General features: G+C 38.8%; 1 protein-coding gene across 4 annotated transcripts in view; it reads right to left on the reverse strand.

Annotated features, from left to right (window-relative positions):
- Nucleotides 1–26870, reverse strand: part of kdm4ab (lysine (K)-specific demethylase 4A, genome duplicate b) — a 53828-nt gene that overhangs the window by 25031 nt on the left and 1927 nt on the right. The window contains exons 2-18 of one of the 4 annotated variants that reach the window (XM_020940887.2): nucleotides 26114–26276; nucleotides 25382–25557; nucleotides 24814–24928; nucleotides 24335–24528; nucleotides 23183–23232; nucleotides 23004–23107; nucleotides 21893–22030; nucleotides 21290–21510; nucleotides 20709–20878; nucleotides 18440–18975; nucleotides 14626–14727; nucleotides 14382–14496; nucleotides 13128–13285; nucleotides 12363–12564; nucleotides 10978–11057; nucleotides 8384–8439; nucleotides 2069–2177 (exon numbers count right to left, since the gene is read on the reverse strand). In XM_020940887.2, the coding sequence (XP_020796546.1) occupies nucleotides 2069–2177; nucleotides 8384–8439; nucleotides 10978–11057; nucleotides 12363–12564; nucleotides 13128–13285; nucleotides 14382–14496; nucleotides 14626–14727; nucleotides 18440–18975; nucleotides 20709–20878; nucleotides 21290–21510; nucleotides 21893–22030; nucleotides 23004–23107; nucleotides 23183–23232; nucleotides 24335–24528; nucleotides 24814–24928; nucleotides 25382–25557; nucleotides 26114–26251 (2664 nt within the window). In that variant the 5' untranslated portion in view covers nucleotides 26252–26276. Of the gene's footprint in view, nucleotides 1–2068; nucleotides 2178–8383; nucleotides 8440–10977; nucleotides 11058–12362; nucleotides 12565–13127; nucleotides 13286–14381; nucleotides 14500–14625; nucleotides 14728–18439; nucleotides 18976–20708; nucleotides 20879–21289; nucleotides 21511–21892; nucleotides 22031–23003; nucleotides 23108–23182; nucleotides 23233–24334; nucleotides 24529–24813; nucleotides 24929–25381; nucleotides 25558–26113; nucleotides 26277–26870 lie in introns of all 4 variants that reach the window. The other 3 variants (XM_020940886.2, XM_055151515.1, XM_020940888.2) reach the window with 3 other exon arrangements.

Genomic DNA, 26870 nt, shown 5'->3' on the forward strand with positions numbered 1-26870 from the left:
TTGAGAGGAAAAAATATATGATGGCAGGTTGTTCTTTCCCACATACTGTCTCTGACTTATCACCTGAAGTGACCTTGAACAATGTTTACAATAAAAATATTTACACAGTTCAGTTTTGAGAATGGAGAGAAGGAAAACCAAGTCTGAACACTTTTAATTTGGCCTTTTTCTGTTCTTTGTTATGTCTCTGTGTAACTGATAACTAACTAACTAACTAAATAAAATAAATAAATAAATAAATAAACTTAGTAAGAATTGGTTTTCAGTCTTTATTGACACTTTGCGGCCAACGTCATCAACATTCCCTGGGGTTGTGATGCCAACTAAAAGCACTGCTCTGTCTGAAGCTCTGTTACTCAAATTAAACTTTAATGTGAGTTTTGTTTTAACACCATCTGACCAGAAGGAGTTGACTTATCTGGAACTAAAACAGGTGAGCTGGTTTGTGCTGTTAAACAAGCCTGTCAAACATCAAATTTCATCATAAGATAGTTTGATCTTTGATAAGATCAACGGTTTTTCATTTAGTCACTCAAAAATCAAACACCGAAACAGGATCATGATGACGTATTGATCGCATGCTCCTGAAAATGGGCTGTGTTTGCTAATGTGTGCGTTGTGTCGCCATGGTAGATACATGTAGAACACCCCTATTGTGAAGTCACTGCAAAATATCAACTGGCAAAAGTAGAAGGATACTAGAGATAAATCTACACTTTATTATGTTGAATGCATTACTGTGTAGAATAAGCTGCAACTGGAGTCCTTGTATCCAGTTTCACATCCTGTGCTCTTGTGTTATTTATAAAACCTCCTAACCCTGCACTTTAGTTTACTTCTGATATTGTAATCCCAATCAGTAATCAAGTATTCAAACGTTTATTGACCATATTCATATCATGATCCACAAGTTTTCTCTTGAATGCGCAAATATTAGCTACATAATTCATTTTTTATTTTTTTTTTCTTTACTGTGTGTTACTATTAACAATAATTAATTAAAGGTGCACTGTGGAACTTTCATGGGGAGGGTCTGGTTAGCCTGGACTATTCCACAGTACACATTTAAACATATCCATCTTGCATTCATTCAATTAAAGTTGTTTTTATTGCTCAGAAAATAAATTTAAAAACATACTTTCTTAATGCAACTAAGCTCACCTCTCCATAGATCTGGACTGTAACTTAGCTTTGTGGCATCAAATGCTTGTTTTTATTGAAAAAGACAAGTCTAATACCACACTGTGGCACAGTCCAGGCAAAACAATAACATGAAATGAACGAACCCTCCACCAGAAAAGTTACACACTGCACCTTTAATTATGAATTACTAGTAGTAAAAAATTTTAAAAACAAAACAAAAACAATGATGTATCTAATATTTTTATACATTCAAGAGAAAACGTGTGGATCATGACACAACAGTTTTAACAAAAAAGCTGACACCGGCTCAGGATTGAGATCACAATTCTATTTTTAACCATATAGCCCAACCCTATTTTGGAATATGAAACAGCAGCACAAGCAAATGGCACAGTTAGCCGCTCAGTGACTATTTCATTTCACTCACTGCGCTCTGCCATGGAATCCAAACCATAATACAGCGTTTCAAATTAAAAAAGGAGACTATGGTACCCTCATATTCAAGTTTTCATCCCCACAGTCTAAAAATCTGAGCAAAAAAATGAGAAAAACGAATTATACTTGATTATCCTTATAGTGTTGTCATAAACTTATAGAAGGAACCATTTCAAATCTGTTATCAGTGCCTATTTTTCAGTAGAGGAAATAAGTGACATTTACACACCAAAATATTATATTGCTACTTTGGGGTGATCTACATGTATCTCTTTTGGCAGATTATTTGTCATTTACCCTAGTGACACAATGCATAGATTATCAAACACTGTCAAAAAAGTTTTAAGAGAGTCAGTCAACACAAAAAAAAATATACAAAATGGATTTAAACAACACATTTTCAGGAGCCTGTGATCAATACGATTAAAAAAAAAAAAAAAAAAAAGGGGTGAGAGTGAATGTGTAGTGTAGTGTGGTGTTTGGAGCATACCAGTCTGAAGCGAGAGAGGGGGATGGCGGACAGGTCGATGGGTCTCCTCTGGGTGACGTTGACGAAGCGCGCCTCGAGGACAGTGATGGCACACAGCACATGCACCCACCTGTGAACACACAAACTCCAGTCAGGACCACAGACGAGGGATGGGGCTATAAACAGTTATCTTTTATCATGATACAGTGGGTGCACAATAATCATTTGTGGGACAGTGGCCAAGTTTACATGATGTTTTTTAATTCCAAAATAATTGTTCTGTATTAAATATTTCTGAATTAAAATATTCTCCTTTGAGTTGGCATGGAAATAATAATTCCAAATTGAGGTTTACATGGAAAACTCATTAAATTACTTTTTTAAATTGCGCTCAGCATCTAGGGGAAGGATTCTGATTGGACAGAGACACAAATGTATTTAAGTTGACCGGAAGAAAACACACACTTCAGCTGCTACCGGCTTTTCTGTCATCTCGGTTTGTTGTTACGCCACAGACACAAACATGATCCAAACTTTTTTCTCAGTCATTCCAGTGATAATTGTGCAGCAGCTGGAGAATTCTCTCATTATGCTTTATGTCTGTCAGCTGAGGAGGAGAAGGGAAGAGTGTCGGAGAAGGAGGAAGAAGACAAACTGAGTGTGAGGCTGCTCTACCTCAGCCCACTCCCACATCCCGCTCACAAATCCAAAGAGACGCAGATGAAAGTCCAAAGAGAGGACTGGTGGAGCCGGATTGTCCGGATCGCTTCAGAAGGACGACACAACGAGCATGAACTGAACGGCCACAATTATTTTTAAGAAGAATAAATATTTACATAATCAAGGAATACATTAATTTAAGTACGAACAATAATTTTCATTAGGAATTAAGTGTTTACATGGTCTTTTTAAAGCAGAATTCATTTTAATTCTAAATTAAATAGTTTTTATTCGGAATTAAAGTTCTCATGTAAATGTGGTAATTTTGTATAATCGTGATAATCGCCAACAAAGATAATCACCATAAATAGACAGAAGATACTTATACATGATGTTTTCTACTAGATCATTATTGTTTTCACTTTCACTAACAAAGTACAAGACTACAAGAGTTGTTTAGTTGTTTAGTTTATATAGCACATTTCACAGACAGGTCACAAAGATACATTTAGAATAAAATCAGTCAGAGCAGCCTTAAACCTTAAAGAGGGCGAGAACGCTTGTTCAAAGAGGAACAAATTTAATTGCTTTTTAAACGCATCTACACAGTCTAGAGAGCGTAGGTGAGGAGGCAGCTCGTTCCAGAGTTTAGGGGAGATCTGTCTCCTCTCGTTTTAAAGCTTGGGACGATCAGCAAGTTTTGGCTGGTAGACCTCAGGCTACGGGCAGGTGGAGGGAAGGTGTATGACTTCATCACGTCTGAGATAAAGGCAGGAGTTTACTACTACTGATAATACCTACTGATAATATTCAAATTATCATTATTCATTTCCATCACATCCACTGTCAGCAACTTTCAGAATTATTGTGATATAATTGTTAATCACAGTTATTTTGGCCATGACAATTGTGACACCAAAAAAATCTGCACAATAATAATAGCCTATTTCATGAGTTAACCTTTAAAAACAAATGAATCTTTAATGTTGTTGTGTCCTATGGCAATACACTCACCCCGAGTCTCTGTGTACAGCAGTGTGTGAATGAATGAGTGGCTCATTGAGGATAAAATGGCGCTATTATAATTTATAGACGTGACGTGCTTATCAAATACAAACAAGATAAAGGCCATAAATTAAAATATAAATCGCTCATGAGAATAGCCTTTTTATTACATAGTTACTAGTTTACAATAACAGAAAACTGACCTCCCTGATACTGCAGCTTTATGGCCTTCGCTAACCTTGAAAGAGCCCACACTATGCCATTTTCTGATAACACGCAACATGATGTTATAACACGCAAACCCTGCATATTCACTTTTTCTCTCTAACAGAAAACACTCTGTTCCACCTTGTGATGTCATATGGTAATACAAGTGCTCCACTGTGTTTTTAAACTCCATACACCTCCACTAGAATCATTTGGCTCATTTCAGATCTGGAATTACCAATCTCTACTAATCTAAAAGGAAAAAGGATTATGGTTTAACTTGAAAACTACTGCTTCATGACATCACAAGGTGGAACAGAGGATTCTGAGCTTTGGAGAAGTAGACAGTCTCATAATAAATGGTTACTCAAACATGTGCAAATGAAACAAAACACAGCTCCAGGTATGCAGGTGGGTAAACAGCAATGTGTAACTTTTTGCTTCGAGGTCCGTCACCTGCTTGTTTATATGGAGATGTCATTGCTCTGCCTTGAATGTTCCACAGTCATTACAGACATTAAACAGCTCTAGTTTACATTTATTCAATTGCAGGTGGTTTTATAGTGTAAAAATATCTAGAGAAACAGATATTTTAGTGTAATTGGGGTCGCTTCACCACAGATCCAGCCTGTAATAGTGCCATACTGTAAAACTTTCCGGACAAAGCAATAATTTAATAAGCATCTGACGAACCCTCCAGCAGAAAAGTTACACAATGCACCTTTAACTTGAGCAAGCATCTGACTACAACAACAAAGAGTACATGTCTTAACGGTAACAAAGCAGCACATTCTCAGTAGCAAATGGTGTACACAATGAAATGGCCATAGCTGTGGGCCATTCCCGTTTGATTCAGCCCGATCAAAGAGAAGCAGAGTGGGGACTGTGCGCTAATAGCCTGGATGTAGAGTTTAGCTCCAGGGGTGGGACTCGCTACATGGATTTTACCTTTAAAAGAACCAGGCAGAGACACCATCAATGATTCACTGGCTCAATGAACAGCAGGGAGAGGAAGCCAGAGCGGAAGAATCGGCTCTCTAAGCAGTTCAGTGTGTTTTCGAGTGCACTTTTATGATATGACAAAATATATTACGCAAAATAGATTCTTGTGGGATTTAAGACATGTTATAAAGCTGTTATCTCCTCAAAAACATATCTGGAGTTGTGTTTTGTTTTATTCAAACATGTCTGTGTAATGCTGCGTTATTATTAGTCTGTCTACATCTCCAAAGATCAAAATGCTCTGTTCCACCCTGTGATGTCATGAAGCGGTAGTTTTCAAGTTGACAGCTACCTTTAAACTTTTGCTCAGTAGAGATTGGCAATTCCAGGCTTGAAATAATCCAAATGATTTTAGTGAATGTGAAGGACTTTAAGCATTTTCTGTATGAGAGATGAACTCGGCCTAAATGTGCAGGGTTTGTGTGTTAAATGTGTGCGAATGAAACAAAACATAACTCCAGGTTTGTTTGTGATGAGGAAACAACATTACTAGTATGTATACTCTGTCATGGTTCAATATTAATGAGAGAAGGAAATAAGGTGGGTGTTCATTCACATTTTTAAACATGTTCTCTAAGCATGATTCAAAATAGGATACAGGCTAGTGCTGTCACAAAACATTTCAGACTTGATGCTCAATACAGATTCGTATACCACGATGATAATAAAAAAGCACTCTTTCTTTGAACAATAAAATGTTGAAATCATAGTACTTTCTTTTCTATTCTCATGTGGTTTTATACAGTTTTTGTGTAATCCTCAGTGGTCCAGGTAAGTTCCATCTTGGTCCATGTGTGTACACTAGTCTATGTGCTCTTTTACTTGTTCTGATACAGCTCCAGATCATTCTGAAGCCCTATTTATGGTTGTGCATCAAATGATCTGCGTCACCTTTAACCCCCTCCGCAGACTGTCTGCGTCGACTGATGTGCACCTCAGAAATTTTTTAACTACAAGAGGAAGCGACGCAGACAATAAGGGCTGTGTTTGATCCCCTCTACCACCGCTCTACATACATTTCCGGTACTCCAATTTCCCGCTTCACGAACACCATTTTTAAAATCTCACTCTGAAGAAGATGGATCAACTAAGAATGTCTGATCGAAAGGGGTGAGGAAATACAATCGCCTCTACAATTTCAAAGGCCACAAAGACAGCCAAATGTCAAGAAATACATGGAGGGAGATCAGCAAAAATCTGGGTGTGGACACGGCCGAATGTAGTAACCGGAAGGTAAACACTCCACCAGTGAGTTCATATGATGTCACGACTCAGTGCACCCTAGCGTTGTGGAGGTAAATTACTTTGCGGCGCGTACACCTCAACACAGATCCATAAATCAGAAAAGACGGTGACAAGGCAGCGTGTTTCGAGTCGATGCAGAACTATAATTCAGCCTTAAAGCTATTCAGGAAAGGTTCATTTCTGTCCTGTGAATGTGACTTTGGTCTATAATTGTTCAAATGAGTATCTAGTTTTGTATCTGATTTCAGATACTTTTGAAAACACTAGTGTCATTTATTCTTGGTAGCTTGACACAATAACAATATCAACTGACTGATCCATAGATAAAAGTTACACAAAATTTTTTGGGCTCAATATTTCTTTAAATGTGCACTATATAACTTCTTGCTTCGGGGTCCGTCACCTGCTTGTTTCTTTGGACATGTCATTGCTCTGGCTGGATAGTTCCACAGTGTGACATTAAACAGCTTTACTTTACATTTATTCAACTACAGGTGGTTTTATAGCTCACAAATACCTAGAAAAACAGACATTCTGACTGTGAGAGATGTTGCATCTCCACAGATCTGACCTGTAACTTGGTCTGGTTTGGTCTCCGTGACGATGCCACACTGTGAAACATTCCTGACATAACATAATAACCATCCATGCCATCCATCTACCTTGTACTAGTGTGATTTTTTTTAATGCCAAACCATGATCTGTAGAGCTTAATAATTAACATTCCATAACTCAACACTGTTTTGACTGTGTCTCATAATTTACCTAGAGTTCATGTTGTATTGCTTTTATGAAGTGTTATTATATTTTATGATGTTATTGTACAAGGTCATTAAACACAGCGGCATAAGATAAGAATGTACTAAAGAAATTCTTGGTAAACTAAAGTAACATTTTTGAAACTGTCTCTCACAAAACTTCATCTAACTCACACTATCTGTTTTCCTTCTGTTTCAAATTAAATAATGAATGAATGAATGAATGCAGGCAAGTCTCATATTTGCCCAGTACTGCAGTGAATGATACAGCAACAATGAAAAACATGAAGATTTTGTAGAAATACATTAAATACCGTATTTTTCAGACTATAACTCGCTCCGGACTATAAGTGGCACTTTTGGGGGGAAATTTATTTTATAAAATCAGGGACCAGGAACTAACATTTCATCTTGAAAGGCAAGTTCTAGTAATAACAATAAAACAGAGAACAGACTGAATATGTTAACATCACATTTAAATAATTCTTCAGATAATTATAGCATAAACAAAAGAACGTAAGTTTACCAAACTCTCCATCTCACGCCAAATCACTAAATCCATTGAATTAATTGAATTCTTCATACTCTGTCACTTCTGAGCAACTCCGCACAACTTCGGTTGTCACTGAAGTCCATACTTTGTCATCCAGTGACTTCAGGAAAGTTCCATGGTGCACACTCCCGGTTATCGTGAAGCTGTGTTCTCCATTCCTGCTTTCTGCCAATCCCTCACAAGTTTCTCACTCACTCCAAACTTTTCTTTCTGCTGTGTGATTACATTTTTCAGCTGCATATTTCACTACTTGCAGCAGGACAGAGGCTCTTTTTGCAGGAGACATGTGCAGAAAACTGCCTCTCGCGGTTGTCAGTCTGAAAATGTTAATATATAAGTCTCACCGGAGTTTAAGTCTCAGGAAGTACCCAAACCATGATAAAAAGTGCCACTTATAGTCCAAAAAATACATGAAGGAACTGTATGTAGCCTGCTCTATCATATTACAAATGCAACTGTATCTTGGTTGCCACTGACTTAAAAGGTGCACTGTGTAACTTTTCTGGTGAAGTGTCCGTCATCTGCTTGTCACTGTTTTGATTATTCTACAGGTTAATAGTCAAATGTATGGAGAAGCAAGCCAGCACATGGTGAGAAATCAGGTCTTTTAAAGTATTTTTGAGCTATAAAACGATTGTAATTCAGCAAGTGCAAAGGAGATATGTTTTAATACCCTAGCTTCGAACATTCTATGCACATAAATCCTCCACCTTAGACATTACACAGTGCACTTTTATACTGAAGATAGAGGACACATGCAAGTTTTCTTATTCTCAGTATATGGGAAGTTCATGCCTCATGTGAAAGCACCGAATCTCCAAAATTCCCTCACTGAGCTGCAGATGAGGCTCCCCACATCATTATAGAGACCATTCCTACTGTATTTTTATATATCAAAACACTTACTTGTCATTGTTGGCCCTCTGCAGCGCTCCTCCTCTGAGTGAACACAGACAGCAGTCCTACAGAAAATACAGAAAACACACACAGTTACACGCAGGGTCGGACTGGGAACACATTTCGGCCCTGGAATTTTTCCTCTGTTCCACCTTGTGATGTCATGAAGAGGTAGTTTTATGTTAACAGCTACATTTTACCTTTTGTTGTAGAGGTAATTCCAGGGCTGAAATGATCCAAATGATTCTCAGTGGAGCACTTCCTGTATTGCCACATGACATTGCATGGTGGAAGGTAGAGTGTTTTCCGTTTGAGAGTAAAACGCAACTTAAATATGCAGGCTTTCTGTCATAAACATGTGTGACTAAAACAAAACACCAACTCCAGTTATGTCTGTGATGAGGAAACAACAGAAAATCAGAAAATAGTGTAATATGAGCCCTTTAAACACACATAGCAGCATCAGCACACCTGAATAAACACACAGTTCCTTTACTTCGCTTTAGGGAATAGATTTTTGTCTTTGGCGTGTGAAGAGTGTAATGGTGAGAGGGGAAGCGGTCTTAGACAGCGGTGGACACCTGGCACAGCAGCTGTCAGGAGGGAGGAGGGGCCAGTACGTCAAAGCTCCAACCGAGCGCAGAGAAACAGCAAGAAAATACACACTCAGCCGTTTGGCCCCAAACCAGGTGGAGAGGCACCTGAGCCTCTTATGTAACACACACTTAGGCACGTATGCTTTTTATTTCACTTTGGACAGTTGTAGAACTTATAGAAATGACAGTTTTCGTTTTCCAGGTTCATTGTGTAACTTTTCTGGTGGAGGTTCCGTCAAATGCTTTTCTCCATGAAGATGTTACTGTTTTGTCTGGCACAGTATGGCATTAAACCTTTCTATCTTCATGGAGAACAAACCAGACCAAGTTATAGGTCTGTCCTCTAACTTGGTCTAACTTGACCAACTTATAGATCAGGTTAGGTGACCCTGCTCACAGTCAGAATGTCTGTTTCTCCAGGTACTTTTGAGCTGTAAAAGCACCTGTAATCCAATAAATGTAAGGCACAGCTGTTTAGTGTCATACTGTGGAACATTCCAGACATCGCAGTGACACCTGGCACCTTTAACAGAGCAAAATTAAAAAGAACTTAACGAATAATGCATTAGTTTTACAAACCGTTTTTCTAGAAGCTCAAAGTTGCGTTACAGTCTCGTCGACAGATCATTCACCTCACACTGAAAGTGATAAACAACTATTGTAGCCACAGCTGCCCTGGGACAGACTGACAGAAGTGAGACGACTATGAAAACTATCCGACCACTGCCAAACCATCACACAAACACCACATTCATATTAGGTGATGAAGTGTGTTGCCTAAGAACACAACCACAGTCTGCACAAGAGCCACTACTGCCCAACAGAGACGCCAGTGATTCCGTTTCTGTTCTGAAAGCTTTTTATTCTGCACTCTTCCACCTCTTCTTCTGCTCTTTTAATGTTAATGTTATGATGATTATTTATGTTTTCATTTGTTTGTATTGAGATTTTAATGTCCTTCTTCTTCTTCTAATGTTCTATTCTGTAAAGCACTTAGAATTTACTTTGCGTACAAATAAACATGCCTTGCCTTGGTCTCAAAGTCATTGAAGTACCAACCAGACTGAGATGTGCTTAGCTTCAGAGGTCAGACAGATTGGCCAATGATAAGGAGGTGTGACCTTTTCTATCACCTGTCTACTATCCACCTACTTTGGATATTAAGATAATAGATCATTATTACATTTTACATTTCATTTCCAACAGTCACATACTCAATAAAATTAATATCCAAGGCTTTTGCAATGCTTCTTAATGATTTCTCCATTAAAAAAAATAAAAAATCTTACTTTTTTTTTTTTATTTCCCTCAAGTCTCACCACAGTGTAATCTTTATAATATGTAAACTATTCAAAACACAACAAATCGTAAAACAGCATAAGTTATTTCTAGAACTAAACTCCCTGGTTGCTGCCCGCTGGTACTAGCAGGTGCTGGCAGGTGCTGGCAGGTGCAGGAGCCAAGAATGCGCTACATTCCTTCGAGTTTCCCTTCGACCCATTGTTCAGAGCTGAGGTGAGCTCTCAAAGCAACGGAAACACACAGACTTGCATTTGACGGTCGAGGTGAGGAAAAAACACTGTGACCAAACAATGCTATGAGAAGGAAGACCCCTCTCCACCAAGGACCAGCCCAGACTGTCAGATAACCCAGTGGTGGGGTAAGTCTGATAGGGGAGAATATAAATGACTACTTTCCTTCGTTTAATACAAAAACAATCAAAAAAGTCAATGCCAAAAGGTAGAAAATGATAAATACGGACAATATGGACATCCTTTGTGTAGCTGTGATAGGAAGCGAGTCATTAATACAAGGCCACTGCTCTATCTGTGTAACAGGAAGACAATTGAGAAAAAAAGTAAAAAAAAATAAATAAATAAAATAAATAAAAATAAAAACTTGTGCAATTAAAAAAAATGAATAAATAAAAAAAATAAAAAAATAAAAATAATGTCATATTTCTGCTGATTGTGAGTGAAATCATTTTGAAAGGAATCACTTGTTTACCTGAGATATGGCTTTGGCCTTACAGCGAGCACACTGCCAGTCGTTTAAGTCTTCGTCATCTTCACAAACGCCGTAACAGCCTGAAAACAGGGAAAAAGTGTCTAAAACAGGATCACGTTTTTTACAAGTGTCTCTTTAAGGAAGACCGATTCTGCTTTTATTCTGCTACACAGTTATAATCTATGACACCTGAGGATTATTTTGTTGTATTTTGGACATTTTAAATTACAATATTAATATAAAGGGCATGCAGCTAATTTTTATGTGTTCTTGTCAAGATAAATTCCCTTTACAGCTTGTTTTCTATAATAAAAGCTACTCAATAAGAAAAAAAAAAAAAAAAAAGCGAGACTATAATATAAAAAGGGGAAAACAATTATTCTATGCTTAAAAGGTCGAGCTGCATAATATGTCTTATGTAAGGGAAAGAAAACCGTAAATGAGATTTCAGTTTAGATTTGTTTAGTTGACAACAATCATTTCTCAATATGTAGTGCAGTCTAATCTGAAGATGACACACATTTTGAACCCAAACCTCTACGGGTTAGACAGAATTTTCATGAGATGAGACAAAACACCAGCTAACTGCAACACTGATTATTTGCGTCCTATCACCACGAAACTGAGACAGGGTTCAATGTGTCTCTGTCAGAATGTGTGAGAATAAGTCTCTGTGGTGGAGTCTTTTAGCTATAGCTGCTCTTTTATGTGCATGCTGAATGTAAAGACAGAGCAGAAAATCTCACAGCATTCTCACGGTAATTTGATCTTGTGAGATTTCGTCAGTGGTGGAAGGTAACGAAGTACAAAAGTAAAAGTACAATATTATTTTTAGGTATCTGCACTTAACTTAAGCACAGTGAATTTTACTTCACTACATTTGTAAGCAAGAATCTGTACTTTCTACTACACTGCATTTTAGATCCAGAGTGAAAAGCAAAAAGTACTTTCTTTATGGTTTGAGAGCTGCTGAAAAGGCTGAAACAATTTTTAGCACATTTCATTTGAGTTAAAGTCCGAACTTTGAGCAAACCAAATACACAAAAACAGATAGACATTTTAAGAATTCAACTGAATCACTTAAAATAAGCTTCTTTTTTAATCTAAATCACTACATTTGATGCTTTAATATTCTAAAAATCTCAGCAAAATACTTACTCTTAAAGTACATTTTTAAACAGGTACTTCAGTACTATTACTTAAGTAGATTTTTTTCATGTGATACTTTTACTTGAGTAATGTTTTATCCCGGTATCTCTACTTTTACAAACTTCATCCACTAGTGGATTTCGTGGCATGCGATCTTGTCCCATCCCCATCTCAAACCATGAAAAATAAATGTTATCAGTGTTTCTAGTGTTAGTGTAGAAGTAGCGCAGTCTTACTGGTGTGCACACGGACACAGCAGCGCCCACAGGTGACAAGGCGGCTGGTTCCATCCTCGGCGATGTAGGGGTTGGACAGCTGGCCTTCAGAGTTGTCGGTGCCTTTAGAAGACTGTGTGTTGAAGCACATCTCAGGGATCAGAGGTTTGGACCACTGACAGTTCCCTCTGGTCACTAAAGACGTGTCCCCTCCACACTCAGACTGGAAACAACACAGAGGACAGTCAGATTACGCTAGTCTGCCCTGGTGTTGTCACGATAATAAAATGTCTAACTTGATTTTGATACTAAGGAATAGACTTGATACGTTAAGGTGATTGTGTAACTTTTCTGGTGGAGTGTTTGTCAAATGATTGTTTCTATAAACATGTCATTGCTCTGCTTAGAATGTTTTAGCATGGCATTAAACCTTTTAATATCATCATACAGATCAAACCAGACCAAGTTACAGGTCAGATCATCTCCACTCACAGTCAGAATGTCTGTTTTTCTAGGTATTTTTGAGCTATAAATCCATCTTTAATGTCACACTCTGGAACATTCCAGGCAGAGCAATGACATCTCCATACAAAAAGTTACACAGTGCATCTTTAATACCAGTTCTTACATACTGCACCTTTAATCAAAAATATTTAAAACTTCCACTAATGATGAACAAGCACATTTTAGCTGGTAATCCCCTCTAAGCAGAAAATGAGTCTGACAGAGCAGTTCTTCCCTTGTGCGTGTGCGCCCTCTGCTGGTACTTGGTGGTGTGTGTAGTACCTGGTGGTGCGTGTAGAAGAGCAGGCAGATGGAGCAGTATGGGGGCTGTTGGCTCATTCTCTGGTTATACTGTCTCTCTGCTGTGGGGTTCTCAAGCCTCTGCTGCCACAGATCTGTCAGAGGCTGGGCCCACTCCTCGTTGGTCTTTCTGGGCAGATCTACAAACACACAGCAAAGAAACTCTTAAATATATTAAATGAGAGTCAAGTAAAACTACTACACTTATTATAGGGTATGTTGTACAATCTGACATCGCAATACTCAGCTTTAATTCAACCAGAGATACTGAAAAAAACAAATCTGTCACTAATGTCCATTTTATAAGAAGCAGTGTTACCGTATTTTCCGGGTTATTAGACGTGCTCTTAAGCCTCCAACCCCATCAAAAAACGACTGCACGCCCCACAATCCAGAGCACCCTATGCACAAATCCACTCGGGTGTCCCAGCACGACTTCAGTAAACTACAAAGACGCACCACCCGCAGAACACACAAACACACACAGAGCAGACAGCGACTGCGCAGCGACACACACCCACAGACACACTCATCACTCCACGCCGACGATGAACGGAACAGAGGAACGAACTGAAAAAGCGAGTGCAATGTGCCACTTCTAGACACAACTGAACAACTGAGTCACTGTGAACACGCCGACAATCCGTTGGTCCCAGACAGCACCCTCCCTACACGCCACAACTGAACAAAGCCCAGAGTCACCGTGAACGCCACAAACAAACAAAACCACTCACCCATCACACTGTTGGGTTTCCTTTAAAGTCCGGTGCAGTTTATTTATGAAAAATCTTCGAAAATAGACCATTTAATGACAGTGCGCCTTATAATCTAGAGCGCCCTATAGTGTGGAAAATACGGTATACTAAAGCTGTAACTTTTATGTATTGACAGTAAGTGTAGAACCAAACCTATTTCAATCAAAAGCCAGTACACTGTAACATAACCAGCAAGTTGAATTCTCATGATATTTGTGAGTTCACGACCTTCTGTCTCCGGGGAGATGTGGAGAAGTTCCACAGTTGCACAGTTAAACTCTGTTACAGGTCAAATCTGTGAAGAAGTGACCCATGCATGTTTTTCAGGGTATTTCTGAACATTAAAACACTTGAATCACAATGTAAGTTTAACGCTCTGCTGAACATTTGAGCAGAGCATTAACATCTCCACAGAGACAGAAAACAAACCCTCTATTTGAAAAGTTACATAGTGAACTATTTGAAGTGAGAGGGTACGTACTGGTCTCGTGGATGACCTCGGTGAAGAGCGGGTGGGAGGGGGGCAGAGAGGGCAGCCCCATCTGCCTCTGCCTCCTCTTTGCCACAGACTTACAATACGACTCCTCCTCTGCCACCTGCTGGACACACAAGAGATGACAACTGTAAAAAAACCAACACAAGCCTGCCATCTCACAACACACATTCACTGCATGTACTGGTGTATCTCCTTATTCATGATTTGGTGTTCTAATGATCCTACTTACATCCTGAGAGACCACCTCTGTTTGAGCACAAAGCGGTGCTGTGCCAGTGAAGATGTCTGTCACAACTACAATGTCACTGTCCACAAGCGGAGACTGGCAGCTCTGTTTGGGAACAACACAGTACAGCCAGTCACTTTTCACTGTGCTTTTGGGTAGGGATGTCAAGATTCAGCTTCTGTGGGGCATTAATTGTTAACACGTAACATATTTAGATCACCATGTTAGCTTTTATTGTTTTGAAAATGCTGTATTCGACAAAAACAACCTATTAACATGTTTCAATAGTTCAGTTTTGTTTTGTTTGCGTACCATTTGCTCTAAGTTTCTCCTCCTTCAGAGTGATGTCTCATTACAATTGTGAGCTGATTAGACTACTGTGTGTAGCATCAGGTTTGTGAAGTTGTAGTATATTGTTTTGTATCTTGCTTGTATATTGATGGAAATTGTTGTGAGGGAGCATGGGTTATGTAGGCTTGGACAGGCTCGTACTAGTAACTGTAAAGAGGTTTCGAACAGGCCTGGACAAATTTACTTAATAAAAATTTACTTAATCCTATTTACATACAAGTTCATGTTAAAACATTGTGTTGAAATTGTATTTTTCTTAAAGTTTCAGGTTGTTCATAATATTATAATATTTTGTAAAAGAAAGAGTTCATCAGTTAAAAAAGATTTCTGTAATAGATTTGTGTTTCTCTGCACAAATATTTGAACTTGTTATTTTTGGGGTTTATATGACATGAGTTTTCTGATCCAGTCACTTTGGGATCAAAGTAGGTTGGATACGGCCCCCCGACCAAAATGAGTTTGACACCCCTGCTCTAGGTGGTGATGTATGTGAAGTAAACGCATACGTGATGTGAGCAGATCTGACCAGAGTTTTGAGTCTTGGGCAGTGTAGACAGAACTGATTGTTTACTCATTACCGCCGGCGCCAAAAACCAAAGAATTGTTTGAGCATACTCCAAATTAGATGTTCATTCACATTACGTTATTTCATATTGCTGTTTTTTTTCCCTCCCTCCATTTAACATTGCACTGCAGCCTGGTTGAGTAAACAGAAAAAATAGGCTAATGAAATTTAAGACCTTTGTGAAAAAAATACGACTTGGACAACATAATTTAAGGCCTTAATTTAGGAACATGAAATTTAAGACCTTTTTAAGACTTTTAAAACCTCGCGGCTACCCTGATAAAAAAAATTCTGTACATTTTAGAACAATATATTTCACTGATGCAAATTTTGAGACATCCAGGAATAACAATAATATAATAATAATTATAAAGCTACATCTGGTGGGAGAGGCAAGCCCTGAAGAGAAATGTCGCCTTCACAAAGCCCAATTCCAAAGTCAAATTGTTTTTATTTTCACTTGCTTATATTTAACTAAATGTTTGGTTTTTAAAAAACATCTATCTATACTCCAACAAAGTACGTCTGTCTACACTACATACAGTACTTTGCGTTATCATTCAAAAAGTTACATTTCATAGAGTACAACGTACAACAGAAAACTGGTGATCTGGATAAGACAATGTGAATACAAGTGAACTAATAAAGGTTTCACTGTTCATTAAAGGCATCCAATAATCGTGAATTATGGTGATGCTTCAATTGTAAAAGGTGATATCGTGACATCCCTACTTTCGGTCTCTATATAACAGCAAAGAAAGGGCTTTATTTGACAGATTTTTAGCAGTGAAATTGTTAGTCATGCAAAGGGGATCCACCAGTACGCAGTGAAATGCTTGTGATCATTTAGTGCATGCAAAAGAGAAAGAGAAATACAGTAAAGGAGGTTACAGTGAGTACGGACCGATGAATAGACCCTGTGTTGTAATGTTGCTCTTCCTACAGAAATTCTCACAGAAATAAAGCAGATTAAAAGGTGCACTGTGTAACTTTTAGGCTGAGGGTCTGTTAACTGCTTTGAAAATTCCACAGTGTGACATTAAACAGTTCTACTTTACATTTATTCAATTACAGGTGGTTTTACCGCTCAAAAATTGCTAGAAAAACAGGTATTCTGATGGTGAGCGAGGTTGCCTCTCCACAGATCTGACCTGTAACGTGGTTGTACTCTCTATGATGATAAAAAGGTTTAAAGCCACACTGTGAAACATTTATGACAAAGCAATAACATCCCCATGGAGAAAAGCAGGTGACAGCACAGCCCCTCCACCAGAAAAGTTCCACAATGCACCTTTAACATGATTTATTATTATATACATGGTTGATCTGAATGACACTTTGAATATGAAAGATAATGGATGAGCTGGAGTTAATGATAGTTTAGTTATTTTGCGAAGGTTGCATGAAAATTAAACTTCTTTAAAACTGCAAAAATGCCACTTCTAATTGTACTTAAGTGTTATCGTAATTGCCCTCAGAAGTCTCTACTTTTGTATATGGGTTTGTTTTTGTCTGTTTGAATAAGGTACTTTTACAAAATTAACTCATCATCTCTTTTTATTAATACAATACAATAAAACGTCTGTACTTACTTGCACAATGGATCAAATTGTTTGTGTTTATATTTATGGCATTTTTTTGTCTCAAAATTCAGTTAACATATTGGAGATATTAAAGTGTGTATGACAGATATTTACGTTTCTCTAATTTTGACTTAATTTGGTGGGTCGCAAATATAAATTATAGTTTCAAACAAATCAAGAAGCAATTTGAGAAGAAAGAAAGTTGAAGAAACTTTTCTAGCATGATGTCATGCTTTCCTAGCCATGCTGGCGCCACCTTGTGCCACCGCTCAATTTCATTTCTCTCCAGCAACTATGTCAGGACTCAAAATACACTAGACGGTTCACAAAAACCCCTGAAGTGTGAGTTCGGGCACCAGCCAATCAGTGAAGAGCCAGACATTCTGTGTTGGCAACGATTCCCGAGATCGAGGATTTAAAGCCGGAACAAAGAGAATGTTTGTTGAATTTTATCAAGGGGAAAGACGTTTTTGTCCTTCTTCCTACGGGATTTGGGAAAAGCTTAATATACCAGTTAACCCCGTTAGCGGAGCATTACATACGTGACGACCAAATAGCAGCGACTGGTTAAATGATAAAAAGTACCCACCTTCTGTTGAGCGAACGAATTCTAACACTGTGAGGTCAGACGGTTTCTACAAAGTGAAATTTTGTAGACACGGTGGCTGAGTGGCTAGCACTCATGCCTCACAGCAAAAAGGTTCTGGGTTCGATCCCCAGGTCACCCAGGGTCTTTCTGTGTGGAGTTTGCATGTTTCTCCCGTGTCTGGATGGGTTTCCTCCGGTGCTCCGGTTTCCCCCATCAACCCAAAACATGCTACAGGTCTCCAGAACAGTTGATAGTCAAGGTCAGTTAAATACAGTCAGTCAATGAACCTGTCCAGGGACTACAGGTGGAAATTAGCACTGATGCTTCAACCTGATGTACAATGCATCTCTCCTGTCAATCATCTGATAAATCAGGCTAATGATTTCGAGCCAGGAAGTAAAATTTAAACCTACAAATTAGTCATATGGGGAATAAAATCATCTTAAATCTTAAATATATACTGATCTTAACTGTGTTTGGGTGGAATGAGTAGTCGAATCTGTCATAGGCACTTTAACAGAGTTTTGAGGGGAAAAAAGCCATTTCCAGTCCTTAAATTGGTCTCAGATAATATCAGATATCAGCAGATAGAAAGATGAAGTATTGATCTGTATTGGAACTAAAAAAGCTGGATCCCTAATCTAAATGGTAGAAGAAATATTAGTGTGTGCATGCCGGATGATCGCACCACCCCAAAACCATGTGTATGTGTATCCAAACCCTACCCACCTTCCTCCTGTTCTTATCCACTTTGACTGGACTGACCCCAGGAGAGGACGTGGGGCTGCTGGACTCTGAAGACGTCCTGCTCTCATTCAGCTCCTCTGCCTTCACCTGGACCTCCTCCACTGGCTCTAGCTTCACTTTAGATGGATTAGCCTCTTCGGTTTCCTGTTTAACTATCAATTGGGGTTGAATGATCACTTTATTTGGCAGTTGCCGTGGGTGATGCTGGTGCTCGCGTGCGTAGCTGTGGACTTGGAGCTGAGTGGGGGGCCTCCTCTGTATGTCCTGGGTGTAGTTGTGGACTTGCAGGATGTCTTTGGGGCTGAGGGGGCGATGGAAGAGGAGACTGGCCACGCCCATTTTGCGTTTGGGCGTGACGGGTGCGGCAGACAGAGAGAGGTGCCCGTTCTGGGAGGAGATGGAGGGTGGGCGGGTCCTGGCGTAGTGCGGGGGCTGGGAGGGGTTGGTTTGGGAGAAGCTTCGGTGGAAGGGGTCCAGTAAGGTGAGCTTGGTGGGGGTGACGACCAGCTTTGGGGGACCTGGGAATGACATAATGATTGGAGCAGAGAAAGATTAAAGAAAGAAGTAACATTAACATTAACAGTAACATTACAGGCACAATATGGTGCACACACAGTATATTAGGGAGACAGTGGCTCAGTGGTTAGAGCAGAGGTCCCCCAACCTGAAGGTCAGAGGATTCCTGCTCAGACTGAGTTCTGTCATTGTGTCCTGAGGCAACACACTTCACTCACATTGCCTAGTATGAATGCAGGGTGTGAGTAAGGCTATGTTCAGACTGCAGCCTGAAGTGACCCAAATCCGATTTTTTGGCCCCTATGTGACATGTATCTGATCTTTTAATGACAGTCTGAACCACACAGATCCGATTTTTTCAAATGTGACCCAGGATATGTGCTCCTGAAACCGATACATATCTGATCTTTTGACATGCGACTTCAGTCTGAATGGCCAAGGCGCATTCATCCGACCTACACGTTATCAACAAGCGATAAATGTACACAAACGTTCTTCTCGTCATACAAAAATTGTTAATGAACTCTGTGTCACTGAAGCGAAGCACGTCGCTATCCCACCACTCTTGTCTACGTCTCCCCATCCACATGTTCTTTTCAATGGACTATCCCACAAAACACCACGGCCAAAAACCTCGTGCTTCTCCTTCTCAATCTCTCCTCCTTAAAACAAGTAAGTTGTTCATGTTCTGGCTCCGGTACGAGAGGAACTTTAAAATCTCCAGGTGCTCAATGCTGCGTCCATGTTTGGACAACTTCCGTAAACACAGAGCACGCTCGCTGAGGTTGATGTCGTGTTGTCTCCAGTGCACATGTGGGACATTTTTGGACCGTTTAATGTTCACACTGGAGATCACATACAAGTCACATTTAAATGGAAACGACCTCGCAAAAACATTGGATTTCACACAAAAAATCCATATTGAGCATTAAGCCCTGCAGTCTGAACATAGCCTAAGTGATTGGTGGTGATCAGAGATTACATACTGACAGATCGCTTCCGTCAGACTGCCCCAGGACATCTGTGGCAACAATTGTATTTTACCACCACAGAGTAAGGAGAGAGTGAATAATGGCAACATGTTTATAAGCAGCTAGCAATAGAAAATGTGACAAAAGCCAACACTCCCAAACTGCATTTAATGAGCGACAATGTTTCAATCTGTGGATCTTCCTCATTAAATGCAGTTTGGGAGTAAGAGTGTGCAGGGATTGTGTCATTTTCTATGTTCACTGAAGTAATCTAGCACCAGTGATGTGCACATACCTACACTTCTTGATATAAGCAGTTCACAATCAAGAAAAAAAACAACTAATTAATAATAATAATTGTTAGTTAAAATTGTTAGTTGCAAAATAAATGTGTGGCTCCCAACTATGACACAGACATTTTCTAAAGTCAAATTCTAAAGTCAGTGAGTGTTATGAATACTTAAACTTGAATGTTAGCAGTTTTGTTGATTTCATTTTTTGGTTTTAAAACTCATTTAACCTGGTGGCTCTTCTGGGCTTTGGGTGGTTTATTAATAAAATGTTCATGTCTTAATGATTTCAGCAAAAAACACCACTGAGAATGTGAATGTGTTACAAGCAGTTAAAAAGTAAAAATTCATGATGGGAACTCCTTGATGAATATTTAATGTTAGAAATAATCATGAACTTGCGTGTTGTAAGTGCACCACTGCTTCCTCGGACTCCATATGGCTCCAAACTGTGCACTAACTCAATAGAGGTACCTTTGTTTCTCTTGGCGTCCTGGGAGATGTTTCTAGGTGGGATGAGGCTCAGTCTGGGTCTTTTCCCGTATTCCTGATCGTCTTCATCCAGGTTGTCATCCCTGGGGACCACCCCCATCGGAACGTCAAGGCAAATCCTGTGTCTCTTCGATTCAATCCTTTGAGTAGCACTAAAGTTTGAGAAATAGAAAATGGATCAAATGAAATGAATCAGGATTACTATACACTACTAGATAGTACATGAATTTAGGCAGTCTGTCAGTGTGGGCAAGCGTATTGTTATTAGAACAGACTGGTGTCAAACTTGATTTCAATACCAAGGAATAGACTAACTCTGTAATCCCTCAGTGGTCTAGGTAGGTTCCATAGTGTCCATGTATGTATACTAGTCTATGTGCTCGTATACTTGTTCTGATACAGCTCAAGATCATTCTAAAGACATTCAGGAAAGGTTCATTTCTGTCCTGTGAATGTGACTTTTTTAGTATCAATACCTCCTCAAATGAATATCTAGTCTCAATATTAGTTTTCGTATCGATTAGTATCTGATTTACTGTTGACAAAACCCAGAACAGACTGACCTCTTACAGTCCCCGTTCTCCTCAAAGCCCGTCGTAGTTCCCCCACAGTAGCTGCCCTCGCTGGAGCTCTCCCCCAGGAACTCCCTGGCCTCTGGGGTGGGTCTGGAGTGGTCGATGGGCACCACGTCTCGCCCGGCCAACCACTGGGCATACCGCTCCGGCTGGTACTTCCTCACAAACACGTCCATGGAGATCTTCACCATGTCTTTACGGCATGAGCACTAAAAAAAAAAGAGATTCAAGTTAAGGGGCTGTACCTTTTTAATGTAATAAAATTGGAATTCTATTGTATAAGGAGCCGTAAGGGTTAAAATAATGGATCTAATTATAAAGTCAGGAACAAGGAAGTAACATTAGCACTGTTGTTAGCAGTGATGGCAGAACTTTGACCTCTGAAATGTGAAAAGCATGTATTAACTCAATACAATGAATAATGAGGATGCTTGGAATGCACCAAGGCCACTGCAAACAGTTTCAAATTAACTATGATTTAATTTAAGACTGTAATATCAGGTATAGCACCTTCAATAAACTGAATCTATTTCTAATTCAAAGTTAAAGATTGCTATTGTGTCTTATAAAATATATTTGTTCAACACTTACCAAAATGGCCTGCTTGCCGTACTCGATCCATCGCTCTGTGGCAAAGTTGGTGGACTCGGCACAGTTAAACCCATGATTGAATCCGGCGTGATACGAATACGGAAAAGTCACCATAAACTGACCGGCCTCCTGGGTTATCTGGAGAAAGAAAATTATATTCATATTTTCCTTCAGATTTGATTAACCTAATGTTTATTTAATCAATCAATGAATCAATCAATCAACAACTTTATTAATCCCAAAGGGCAATTCAGTTCACATATCTGTGGTCGTGCACAATCTATAAATAATAAAATTAAAAGAAAAACAGATGCCATATATCCAAACCTCAGTGCATCAGGGACACAATAACAAATTTACTTTCCATTTAAAAGCTTTATGGCAGAAGGAATAAAAGATTTGGCGTAGCGGTTAGTCTTTTGTTGTGGGGTGACATATTGCCTCCCAGAGGACATTTGCACAAACTGTGAGCGCAGTACGTCGTCAGGCTGGCTCAGTGTGGCCTTAGTCTTTTGGAGCACCACACAGAGGCCAAATCCTCCCTCTGAACGTCACTGATTTTGCCACACACTTTTACTCTCTGGTTCAGACTGTTCTTGTCCTTGACAGATAAACCATTTAGATCACCATGTTACCTTTTAATTGTTTTGAAAATGCCATATTCACGGAAAACAACATAGTGACATGTTTAATAACTTTCACTCTCATTCTCCTTTCCTTTGCTCTCTGCACTAAGTGATGCCCCCTTCAGAGCATCATCACATTACAATCAGCATCCTTTTTCACTAATGAAATGACTGCATATCACGTCAGGTTTGTGAAGTTGTAGTGTATTATTTTGTATCCTCCTTTTGTATATTTATGGAGAATTGTCATGTGGGAGCATGTGTTGGCCTGTGGGGTGAGCACTGGACAGAATATTAAAGTCAACCATCAGGAGGGTTCAAATAGGGCCTGGGAGAGATTGCTAAATTACGCAAACATGCATAAATGACATCCAAAACTTCAAGGCAACAAGGTTATAACATGGTAGAAAGCTCAATTGTGCATAGTACTTTAAGATTGTAATACTTAATAAGTGTTTATAATGTTCAAACTTATCTCTTTTTACCTTTTCAAATGGAATCCCATATTTCTTGAGTATTGAGGGGGAGATAAGAGTCATCTTGTGTCTCAAAAAGGCTTCACAGTTTTGGGAACTGCCAGGAAAGAACCCTAACCAGACAAACAGACATTTTAACATAGACTTGTATATTGAAAAGCAGAGGCATCATAGAACTGGCCTGGTACCTTTAGCCAAACGCTCCAGCCGTTTCCCGTGCTCTGGAGGAATGCAGTACCTACAAACAAAAACACACACTTTTACTAAACTGAATGCATTATATAAGAAAAGACTGACAATTATTTTGTGGAAAAGCATTACAGAATTAAGTCTGCAATTAATTAAAGCACAAATACATTATTTAAACGTTTGATCATTACCAAGTTGAACAAGTTATCATCCCCAGCCTTACTTTCCTTTATTGCCATGTTTTAAACTGTGAAATTAATCAGATTCTTATTTAAACCAATTTAAACACGCTTTTGTTTTGTTTATTTTTATATAATACTACCACTTTATCAAAGAAATACTGTCTAAAGCAGGGATCTCCAACCTTTTGCGTCCAGTGAGCTACCTCTACAACCTGAAAATGTCAGAGATCCACTCATTTTAGAGGTCGCCGGAAATTGAGTGGACATGAGGGTAAGCCTTAGTGCTGTACAGTTAAATGTCTTTAAATATAGAACCATTATCAAAGTATTAGGACACAAAGTTCAAAATAACACATTTACAAAGGTAATTCATCAAATTTGAGTTATTCAGTATAATATGTATAATTCAGAAATCCTTTGGTGAGCTAAATGTAAGTTGTAGGTTGGAGACCCCTGATATAAAGAAAAGGTAATAGTCAAAATTAAGTAAAAAAAACCAAACAAACAGAATAATTACATAAAATAGAAAAAAATGTCCATTTAGGAAACGAAAAAGAAAAGGTCATATTTTGTTGTTTTTTGTTTTTTTGGGGGGGTGGGGGTTGTTTTTATTGTTATTATTTATTATTTATGATGTATTATTTATTACTTTATTATTATTTGTCTTCTTATGGATCTGGATTAAGTATGAATGGGTATAGATGTGATGTGTAGAGTGGAGTTTGTTGAGTGTGAAGCCTGACCTCCTTGGGTTTGTCAGTAATAAATAAATAAATAAACACATGTAAAAAGAAAAAGAAAAGAAATGCATAAGTGCACACACATTTGAGCAATATAGCTGAGTTATTGTTTTCATACAGGAAATCAACATCACCCACTAATCCCACAGTGACGTCACCCACCGCAGACTCTGCTCTGCTAACCCTCTGTCTGTAATCTATGTGTGATATAAAGACTCATTTGACTCACCAGGACTTGGGCTCGCCGAAGTGCAGGTAGTTGATGCTGTATAGATCCATGTCCTCCGTGTGCCAGGCAAACGTGGTCTTCCACATGCCGAAGTACAGGTACGGCGTGTTCACCCCCTCTATGGTGATGCCACTCTCACTCTCCACCGTGTCCAGGATGGTGCCCAAGTTACAGATGTTCCACTCCTTCACGTTCTACAAAGGAGAAGAAGCAATGAAATAAGGTCATGGTCATGGTTTATTTATACAGCACATTCAAAAACAGACACTACTGCCCCAAAGTGCTTAACAATTTAGATAAAAAGGAATATAAGAATGCACAAGTAAAAAATATGAGTAAAATACAAGTAAACACACTAAAACAAGATTAAGAACACAGAAATCACTTGAGTTAAAAAACAGTGTAAAAAAAAGTTTTAGGCAGTAAGTGACTACAAATTATAGAAGGATTTCAACTGAGAGAAAAGTATATAATCTTACAGGATCGTAGAGCGATCCGTTGACATCTGCTCCATAAATGGGCGGGTTAAAGGTGACGTTCTTCCAGTACTTTCTCTCCAGATCTTCAAAGTCGTCGTAGTTTGGACAACAGAACCTAGATTCACACAAAGAAAATAATTTGTTCCACTCAGCTTTAACATTTATTCAGATGCTAATAAATAAGGGGAGAGGGTAAGAGTGCATGTGCCTAAATGTTTAGCAGTATGTTGTTTTTAGAATGGTATTTGAACAATGTGAGCCTAGGTAATATCTGTTTTAAAAGTGCATGTCAGGTTGTCTATGCATTGAATCTGTAGTTTCAGTATTTCCACAAACCTGGCACCAACATCTTTTGTCTTGGTTATAGTTGTGCATTGTCTCAGTACAAATAAAAACCATACCATACTAATAAAGGGATGTTATACTGCTAGATTCTCAATGTCAGACTGAAACATTCTTTCCACTGACACAATAACAGGATTATCCCTCAAAAATATTCAAAATGTGCAATAAACAAGCTGCAATAAAGCAATAGTAGAATGTAACACATTGTTTCTTTAGTTCTCACTTGTCACTGTTGGCCATCTTCCTGAACTCGCGCAGAGTCATGGCCTTCTTCTGGATGTTGTACTGAGTGAAGAGCCCCGATTGGCCCGTCACCACCTGCTGGATGGGAGCAGGTATCACCAGCTCGTCGATGTTCTCATAGGACGCCCTGGGCTTCCACTCTTTAGGAGGCACGATCTGGAGAAGGAGTTTAGAGAGAGGTTTGAAATACACAATAGTAGAGTTTCAGTCAACTAAAGAAATTCACGTAGGGCTGTAGTCCCCTAGTTGTTTAGCTGTAGAGCAGTCCATCATGTCTTAATCAACCAAAATTGGTATAAAATAACTAATTATTTTATTTCTATTTTAGGGATTTATATGGGAAAAAACCATCAAAACCACAGCAGCAACAGCAGTGTATATAGCGAGTTAGCTGAAGATCTGGAGTGAATCATCAATTTAATCTGCATTTTCTTCATTCATTTTTCACAGTTTCCTAGTTGTTTCTTCCTGTATAAATACTTGTTTTTGCATCAACTTCCATGCAGTTGTTGTACTTGGAAACTTTTTAAATGACAGAAAAAAATGCAGATTAAACTCATGATTCACTTCCAAATCTTCAGGTAACTCATTACACATTTATCTAAATAAAAAACTTAGTTGACTAAGACACTATTGACCAATCATCTAAATAAACCACATGACCAACTGAAATATCCGTTTTATCTGGATTGTACTGAATGTATGGACTTACTTTGGCCAGACCGGCTTTGTGGGCTCCCTGAGACTCCATATATGCAATGTAACGGTTGAAGTTCTTGAACTCCTCCATGGTGGGGTGAAAGGTCATGATCCCCTTTGAGGAGCCATGATTTTGAGGTGGCGCCTCCATCGCGACGCCAAAACACAAGGGCAGTCTGTGCACAACATGGAAGAAGAAAATAAAACTGATTATATATGTTGATACATAGAATATCTAAATATTTATGAACTTTTCTGAAAGATTAATTATTATGATGTTCAAAGTTTTAAAGGTGCGCTATGGAACTTTTTGGTTGGGGGTCCGTTACCTGCTTGTTTCTATGGATATGTCATTGCTCTCCTGGAATGTTCCACAGTGTGACATTAAACAAGTCTGCCTTACATTTATTCAATTACAGGTGGTTTAATAGCTCAGAAATACTTAGAAAATTAGGCATTGTAGCTGTGAGCCGTTTGCCTCTCCACAGATCTGACCTGTAACTTACTGTGATACATTCCAGACAGAATATCTCCATGGAAAAAAGCATTTGACGGACACTCTAGCAGAAAAATTACACAATGGACCTTTAAGGTCAATAAAAGTACTATAATGTATATAAACTTGATTAACATTTGTATTAATATAATTCTTATTCCACAAACCTCAGAACGTATTCACCATTCCACCTCATAATAAAATATTTATTGCAGTACTACGGGGTGTGGGGTTCTCAAAAATCAATGGCAGAGTTTCAGATGACATCACAACA

This window comes from Boleophthalmus pectinirostris, unplaced genomic scaffold, assembly GCF_026225935.1.
Source record: "Boleophthalmus pectinirostris isolate CB_2022bp ecotype Guang Dong unplaced genomic scaffold, ASM2622593v1 HiC_scaffold_16, whole genome shotgun sequence".
NCBI classification, from domain to species: domain Eukaryota; kingdom Metazoa; phylum Chordata; class Actinopteri; order Gobiiformes; family Gobiidae; genus Boleophthalmus; species Boleophthalmus pectinirostris.